The 9675-nt window shown below is 32.5% G+C and overlaps 1 protein-coding gene across 1 annotated transcript; it reads left to right on the plus strand.

The window, feature by feature from the left end:
* The first annotated feature begins 1070 nt into the window (after positions 1–1070).
* Positions 1071–2617, plus strand: LOC126702628 (uncharacterized). Its single transcript, XM_050401390.1, has 3 exons — positions 1071–1523; positions 1636–1766; positions 2173–2617. The coding sequence occupies exons 1-3, from the start codon at positions 1193–1195 to the stop codon at positions 2302–2304; spliced, it is 594 nt and encodes a 197-aa protein (XP_050257347.1). The 5' UTR covers positions 1071–1192; the 3' UTR covers positions 2305–2617.
* Positions 2618–9675: the final 7058 nt, after the last annotated feature.

Here is a 9675-nt window from a genome sequence, read left to right on the forward strand (position 1 = left end):
CAAAAAATTTGCAAATTTAAGAATCAGACCTTGGAACTATATAGTCTATTGGACTAGACTAGGTCTTTTGACCTTAAAATAGTAGCTAGAATTCATGAAATATTGTTGATTAAAATTAAAATTAATAACTAATGTAGCGTGCATTTGGATTAATTTTAAATATTTGAAGTTGGCAAAAGTGCAACACAAACCAAGAATTAAACATGTTTGGTTTGAGTTTCTTCTTCTAAACTTATAAAGAAAAAAAAATGAAAAATGATCATCTTGTCTTGAGAACTAATGACACAAAGTCTAATTCCAGATTATCATATAATTTACCAACTTTTAAAAAAAAAATGAAAATTTAAAAGATTGTAAATGCCACACAACAAAGTAGGTGTAACAATTTTATATATTAGTCAAAATTATACCATAATAAATATGCCTTTGACTGATGAACATAACTCTTTCTTTTCTATTTTATCCTTTTTAAAAAAAAAAAAAAAAGATGAAAATAAGTCATTTCATAATATCAGTATGATGCAAATGAACAATGAAAACTTATGAAATTATTCAGCAAAAAAAAAAAGAAGAAAATTTCCAATTGGGGCGTGTGATTCACATGGCAGATAAGGCAAGTAGTACTGGCATTTTAAAGCCAGAACTACATGTAACCGTTCAAGAACAGCTTTATGTGCAATCTGGTGACGTGGCAGTCACGCAGCCTCTCTCTCTCTATCTATGTAACAGTGTTACAAAATTAAAACGGTGGACTTGACTTGGTATAGACCAAAAGAATGTAACGTACATGAGAAAGTGTAACAATCACCTCAGTACCTACTTGGTCTTTGTCTCTTGAGCCAACCAATCACAGCTCGCCATATCATAATGTGTCACAATTATGTCACTTTATATTAAGGTTAATTCTCCAAATTGTCCTTGATCATCATAATGTGTCACACAATGATTAGTACAAAGCATTTTTGACCAAATTGGTTTTTTCATTTTGAAATAGACTTTTATTTTTTTTTTATTTTTTGGCATTTCAAATTCTAACAAGTTACTAGTATTTAAGGCTTGCATAAGAGTTAGGAAGTCATTTGGGAATTTATTAGCACTATAGCAAGGTGGCCTCTAAAGAGGGTGGTGCATATTTCAGTTTTCTTCCTTGCTTGCTTCTTCTTCATTATCATCTTCTTAGTGAGAGAGAGAGATGGGAAACTGCCAAGCCATTGATGCAGCAACACTAGTGGTTCAACACACAAGTGGGAAAGTAGACACTTTCTATTGGCCTGTGAGTGCTAATGAGATCATGAAGATGAACCCTGGTCACTATGTTGCTCTTCTCATCTCCACCACTTTGTGTCAAACCAGCGACAAAGAAAACTGCCCAGTTAAGAATGAACACAACAATAACAACAACAGCAACAGCAACAGCAACAGCAACAGCAACAGCAATCAGGTTCGTTTAACTAGGATCAAGCTGCTCCGTCCCACCGACACTCTTGTTCTTGGCCAAGTTTATAGACTCATCACTACTCAAGGTTTGTGTTTTGTTTGTCTTTTTTTCCTTTTACTTGTGACAAAAAGACTTTGTTTTGAGCTACTTTGTGCCTTAATCTGATATGGAAGTGCAATTTTCTTTGTGGGTTTTAGAGGTTATGAAAGGCTTGTGGGCAAAGAAGCAAGCAAAGATGAGGAAAAGCCACTCAGAATCAGCAGAGAAGCCAGGTTCTGATCAGCCAGAGACAGCAGCCAGAAGATCTGATGCAGAGAATGACAAACATGTAAAACTTCAAAAACAGTAATTTTTTTGTTACAATATGTTGTCTTTACAATTTTGGTTGAGTTTAAGGTAGATTTTCCTTTCCTTAGCTAAGTTGAATAGAAGATAACTCAGATCCTCTAGTCAGCTTTGGTTCTAATTGAAGTTTTTCTAGTACATGCAACATAATTCAGACAAAATCACATTTAAAGGTAATAACTTTTATTACTGGTTAATTTAGAACATTAGGGAATCTTAGAAGTTAGAACTAGATCAGTGAAAAATAGTAGGAAAGTCTTGAGCTTCCTTAACTCAAGCTAAAGGATTCCATGAAGAATAATATGTGCTGGTGTACTAATAATAATAATAATAATAATCCATTATTTCATTCATGAATTATGTTGACTAATTATATCATTGCATTTCAGGTAACCAAACATGAGAGACACCGACCAAGGACAACCTCATCATCATCATCATCATCAACTAACTCTGCCACCACAGCCAGGTCAAGAACATGGCAACCATCGTTAAAAAGCATCTCAGAGGCTACGAGTTGACCATGTTTCCAACAATTTTAACAGGGTGTGTAAGAGACAGAGGAGCAGTGGATCAAAACTCATGTTCAATAGATCAAAACCTGTGAAGATCTTTTTGGATCATCTAGGAGGCCTATTGTAAGCTGAGTGATACAAAGTTTCTTTTTTTCAATTTCTGATCTGGGTAATGACTGCATAGTGGTGTATAGCAAAGGGGCACATATCCAACATCATTTGTAATTTAGTGTTGTTCTGAAAGAAATTAGACTTTCATGTTAGACAATTGCTCGTGTAATACTTGACTTGTTATATTAAATTCACAATTTCCTAACTATTTAATCTTTTGAGACAATCCGTAATTTATTAGGTTCAAATCCTTTCTCCACTTCACTTTCTATAAAATAAAATAAAAATCCGTATGTTAAAAAAATACTGTATAAATCTTTGGTAGAGTTATGCTCCTTTATTATCTAAATTCAATAGGTACAATAGTGGGAGAGAAGGGACTAGTGGCAAATAAATTAAAAGGTGCTTGGCAAAAAGAGTGTCAAATTAAATTCGTCATTTATTTATTTATTTATTATACTATATAGAAATTCTACTTTAACCTAATCTAAGTGTATATGTGTGTGAAACTGAGACTTAAATCTTGATCCTTACCCCTTATACCTTACAAGCACTTATACTTGTGAAGTGATCATTGTCTCAAGAGTGTGCGGTGGTAAATTCATCATTTTCTAACTGTTTAAGCTTTTGGGATTATCAATAATTTATAATTACTGTAACTAATTCCATAAGCTACCACTATAGTTAGTATTAGTGGGTTTCAATCAACTACTGCTGCAAAATCCTCCGTAAAGGGAAAAAGCATCATGCATAAATGTACTTTTTGCTATGTTCATGTCTTGCTAAGTAATATTTCCAGCATTCGGTCAGCCTTGCATTAGGGGAAAAAAAAGAAGAAGATAATACTTATGAATGAACCCAATCGCCAACAAACAATTTTAGAGTTGGGTCAGTTTTGTGCTGTGTTTTATTTCTGGTGTACGTACATTGAATCTACAATTTTTCAAGCCAAGAAAGTTCTAATTATTGCCTTCAAAGTCCAACTAATTAGAAATTAAAATTAGAGCTATTAAATATCATTAAATTGTCACCAACTCCCCATTTATGACAAAATAGATTCCATGGATGTGACTGAAAGAATTATGAAAAATGCAAATCTTGTTTTTAATTTATTCCCTCCACAAGCTCATCAGTAATAGTCTAAAAAGAAAACAGCTCATGTAATCATGTCACTTAGTTTATGAGTATTTAGACTTTGGAAGAACAATAAATATGTCGTTTTTTTAATGTTAATTGTCTTCTCTGAATCATTTAACAAGAACTTGTACAGTAATCAATATATTAAGTTTCAGATTGTCCCTTGAAGTTTCCAAAAGTAAAGTTTAGTACACATTCCGGTTTAAAAAATTAAGAGTGACAATGTCACATAAGCAATTTCATTTAATGGTATCTCTCATAAACCATAATGGAAGAAGATTCGGACAGTTCTTTATATACGTTGCTCGTGCAAGTCTATAAATATTGTTCTAGTGGCCATTTTGTGTTTGTCTATTAGAGAAACAAACAAAAAAAATTTGATACCAAGGTATGTACTATTTCATGATTCTATACATATATATAATATTTACTTCTTTTGTTTTAGCAGAACATATAATATTTACTAATTAAAACAACTTGAGTTAGTCCGTCATTATATAAAGAAATAAATTCACACCTAATATTCGTTGAAATAGACTGAAACATCCTGAAATTTTTATTAAAAAACACTTCCTTGGATTAAATGTACTGACAGAAATGGACAGAGACTGTATGGAATCTTTAACTTTGTGTTGAAGACCAATAGGAAAGAAAAAGACTTGCATAGCTTAACTGATAGATTTTTGGCCGTCGAATAAGAATCTGATTTAAAACTCGCTTATACCAAAAATCAATTAAAGTCTTCAATTAATGCTAAAGAACACTCATCATGAAACCATAGATTGAAATTCTGTCGTGACTATTGAAAACTATTGAAAAAAAAGGCTTTTTATCAGTAGATATATCAGCATTCCACTGCAGAAGGTTCTTCCTTAACCGAAATAGTTGAGCTAAAAAAGAGTTATAGAATACCTGCAATGATAATGTTGGTAAATTTTTGACTTTGAGATAGCCATCAGATTGACCTTTATTATTGCACGAGTAGAAGCGAATCTTCCTCACTACCCTATGCATGATTGGTTTTCTCTTTGGTGCCTAGAGCAAGACAGACCAAAGCTAGCAAAGCAAAAGATGGCTTTTTCTTTCTTTTTTGGAACTTTTAAAGATATTGCTCGATCCACTTTCGTAGATTGCTTTTATTGAGTAGTACAAATTGCATCCAGCTCACCATACCAAGCATTTTTTGCAGGAGTTATAATTTTTAGGTGCATTACGCATCTTCAGTTTCTGCTAAAGTACATAGAATACCTTCCATGCGGGCCATCAATTGTTTGCCCATTGTTCGGCAAATACAAAGTATCATATAAAATTTGTCTCTATTTTTGATTACTCATTAAAAATGACATCAATCAGATGCTTGAAGTTATGGAGAAGCATCTTCTTTTGAATGATATTGAAAAGCTTTGCTGTACCTAATTGAGTTAGCTGTATCAAACATTTAAATTTTCACCATAGTTTCATTTGGGGATAGCCTATTTCACAGTTAAATTCTTTTAAAATAACACGACACTAGATACATGTTTAATAATATATAATTTGAACCGTGAAATAGTTTCAAATAGAGAAGATGCTAATACCATAGTTTGAGACCTTTAGTCTCTCAATACTTATCAAAGAGAACAACTTTTGACTTGGAGTGATGAATAGGAATAACTCCTTTTTCATTCTCAATAAGATCGTCCTTTTCACCGTCCAAACACGACTACAATCTTTTTTTTTTTTGGTTGCGAAAGAATATCAGTATTATTATCTTTTATTTCGAAACTGCTTTGGCAAATAAAAGTGTTCCTTCACAGCACTCCAGGATATGATCATCATCACTTGTTTGAAAGCTACTTCATATAGCCCGTGTTGCTTGCATTGGAAGAAAGATCAATACCACTGATCATAATAGGATCATGTTCCATGCATCTTCGAAAGTGTGGAGAAGAGAACAATCTCTAACTATCATTCCTCTACCATAGACTTCTGAGATGGTCTTCAGAGCTGAAAGACAATTATGGCATGTCCTTAGATACGTCACTATCAGAATCATAGCATAAACAATAATCACTAGCCCCTGATCATTTCTCTATATTCCTGTAATTCTTGGTCCTAACACAAAGTGAAGATCACTAAGGTGAATTTGTACTTTATATCCAGGATAGCCATTAGCACCCCATTTTTTAATGCTAGCATGCATTTGGTTGAAATGATGAGTGGATTCTTTGGAAATTGTGGAACTTTCAACAGGCTTTGATCATGAGGTTACATAAATTAAAGTAGATGGCAAACTTTTGATCAAATAAGATTCATGCAATAATGGGGTTGTAGGCAGAGAATGAGAGAGGTGGTGAAAGAGCATGAGATGAGAGTGATTTGAGTGACAACTTGGGCATGACTTTGTTGAGCTGAGAGACTTATAAAGCTGCTTTTTTAGCATAGTTGAAAGCATATATATATATTTGTAGAGTTGGATGATCATTTGGGATTTGGTCGATTGTGTTGGAGATGGCCAGAGATGTTGTTGAAGAACAAGAAAGAGGGACAACTTTTGATTTTGAAGCGTGTAAAAAGAGAGAGTCGGTAGGCTGCGAACCTTTTGATCACAAGAATCTGGGGTTATTAAGCAATGCGTAAAGGGGAGGGGACTGAGACAAAAACTGATTTTGTGCTTAGGCTGGTCTGTGGTTTGAACATAAGAATGTTATTGCTGCTACTACTATAGCTCCTTGAACCCATGATATCTATTGGCTTGGGTAGGGCTGTAAATAAATCTAGCTATTTATGAACAACTTAAGTTCAACTTATGAAAAATCTTGATTAGCAAATAAGCTAAGCCCAAGCCCAAATATATGCTCGATTAGAAAACAAGCCTTGTTCAAACATAATAATGTGTTCGTGAACATGAGACTCGATTTAATTATACGTAATATTATATTTTTATATGTATATTTATCTAAAAATATATTTACATAGACTTGAAATTAGATTGTGTAAGTTTGTAAATAGGTTTGTATGATATCAAATTATTATTTGTATTTTATTGATAATAATATTAGTCCATTCCTAGTAAAAATTCATAGATTGGTGAAGGTGTAAAAGATTTTAGTCATAGCTTTTCTATAGATAGGAAAAGAATAAGTTAATCAAGTAACTCATGAACAAGTTCGAGCTTATTTGATAACAAAATGAACCAAGGTTAAATATGTAATCTTATTTGGTGTTGAACTTGAGCTCGACTCATGTTCAAATTTCTAAATAAAATTAAATAAACAACTTTGAAGTTTTAATATTCGAATTGGTTCTGTTTGTTCACAACACTACTGTTGGCTACCCATTAAACATGTGATTATTGGTTATTCGCTAGAAATTAGAGGAGCAAAGTCATTCTAAAATGATATCCAAATAATTTATTTAGCAATATATATATATATATATATTTGCCTATAAAGGGCAAGAAAAAAAAAGAGTTTTTGTTTAATTATTTAGTACACCTAAAATGAAATATTTTCATGAGAAAAAACTTTTAGTACATATGATTATATGATTAATATTAATATTTGATCTTGAAAATATTTTAGAAAATAAATTATATATTATATTTCTTTTCAAAAAAAAAATTATATATTATATCTCACTACAAAAAAATTGTATATTATTCTCGTGCATAGGTCTGGGACTAGTTCCATTAATACGTCATCAATCATTTTGAAATTTCATTATTATCATGTACACATTATGAATACATGATATTTAAAAAAAAAAAAAAAAAATTGTTAAAAAGAGAGAGGGAGGATCATTTTCAAAAGTCACACAGTCACTTTAGTGACTGGTTCTAACTTTCTCAATGGACAATGGCTCCTTCATCTGCTAAAAAAGAAGACTACACGATGTCCCGGTTCCCTGACTGGTGGCAGACAATGTATTGGGTGCGTCCAGCAATACCCATCAGAGACCAACCTTTAATTTGGAGTCCCCAACATCAAATTATCAACTCTTCAGAGCTTTATAGCATTTAGCATCCATTCAATTGACAAAAGCCTGAAAAATCTCTTTGGCCTAACAGAATAATCATCCCCTCCCATGTGAGTAGTTCCATTCTGTAAAATTCCAACCAAGAACCAATTCCAAACAAACTACAAGCAAGTTTTGTTTACATATTGATATGTCAACATCCAACATTAACTTTTTGCATTCAGAAACCTAGTCCAAGCATCAAAATTTTGGAATTAAACAAAGTCATTTGAGGATAATGTACAATAAAAGGGCCATCTATTTATATAACAACTCAAAAAACTATGGTACGGATTCTTTACAAATGCAATAATTGTCTCATGCATTAGATGTATGCAACTATGCATCCTCCTCTCATAGCATGTGGACACACTGAGAGAGAAGATCGGATATACACCATGGTGCGAAAATGGATCCATGTATTGTATAATTTGTATTCGATGATCAGCCCATAGACTTCTGAGATGGTCTTCAGAGCTGAAAGACAATTATGGCATGTCCTTAGATACATCACTATCAGAATCAAAGCATAAACAATAATCACTAGCCCCTGATCATTTCTCTATATTCCTGAAATTCTTGGTCCTAACACAAAGTGAAGATCACTAAGGTGAATTTGTACTTTATATCCAGGATAGCCGTTAGCACCCCATTTTTTAATACTAGCATGCATTGGGTTGAAATGATGAGTGGATTCTTTGGAAATTGTGGAACTTTGAACAGGCCTTGATCATGAGGTTACATAAATTAAAGTAGATGGCAAAACTTTGATCAAATAAGATTCATGCAATAATGGGGTTGTAGGCAGAGAATGAGAGAGGTGGTGTAAGAGTATGAGATGAGAGTTATTTCAGATTTGAGTGACAATTTGGGCATGACTTGGTTGAGCTGAGAGAGTTCTAAAGCTGCTTTATTAGCATGTTGAAAGCAAATATATCTTTGTAGAGTTGGGTGATCATTTGGGATTTGGTTGATTGTGTTGGAGATGGCGGGAGATGTTGTTGATGAACAAGAAAGAGGGACAACTTTTGAATTCGAAGCGTGTAAAAAGAGAGTAGGTAGGCTGCGAACCTTTTGATCAGAAGTAGTTGGGGTTATTAAGCAATACATGATGGGGAGTGGACTGTAACAAATACTGATTTTGTGCTTAGGCTAGTCTGTGCCCAGGTTCGATCAAAAGAATGTTATTGCTGGCTTTGCTGCTACTACTAGCTCCTTGAACCCATGATATCTATTAGGTATTGGCTGGGGCCGTAAGGTGATAAGAGCTCGAGTTTAACTCATGAAAGAGATTGTTTAGCAAAACAAGCCCAAATTTTGGCTTAAACAAGCCAACTCAAACATAATACTATGTTCGTGAACATGAAACTTAATTTAATTATACATAATATTATACAGTTATACTTTTATATATATACTTATTTAAAAATATACTTACATAGGCTTGAAATTGGATGGTATAAATTTGTAAATAGGTTTATATGATGTCAAATTATTATTTGTAGTTTATTGATAATATAATTATTCCATTCATAGTAATAATCCATAGATTTGTAAAGGTGTAAAATTTTAGTTATAATTTTTCTATTCATGAGAAAAGAATAAATTAATCAAGTAACTTGTGAACAAGCTTAAGCTTGTTTGATAACAAAATAAACCAAGCTTAAACATGTAATTTTGTTTGGTGATAAGCTTAAACTCAACTTGTGTCATATTCGAAATACAATTAAATAAACAAATTTGAACTTTTAATACTGGACTTGGCTCGGCTTGTTCATGGTCCAACTATTCGATACCTATTAAACATGTGATTATTGATCATTCACTAAAAATTAGAGGAGCCAAGTTATTCTGAAATGATAGCCAGATAATTTACTTAGCATAAATAAATAAATTCTTGTCTATAAAGGGCAAGATAAAAAAGAGTTTGTATTTTTGTTTCTTTTTTTGTTTTTTAAATCAATAGTTTAATACACCTAAAATGAAATATTCCTACGAGAAAAATATATATATTTTTTATAAATGACTAATATTAATATATGATCTCACTATAAAATAATTATATATTCTTTCACATCGGTCTGCAATTAGTTCTGTGGGGATCAACAATTGACGGGCCAGGCCCATTCGCTG

This window comes from Quercus robur, chromosome 10 (assembly GCF_932294415.1).
Source record: "Quercus robur chromosome 10, dhQueRobu3.1, whole genome shotgun sequence".
Taxonomy (NCBI): domain Eukaryota; kingdom Viridiplantae; phylum Streptophyta; class Magnoliopsida; order Fagales; family Fagaceae; genus Quercus; species Quercus robur.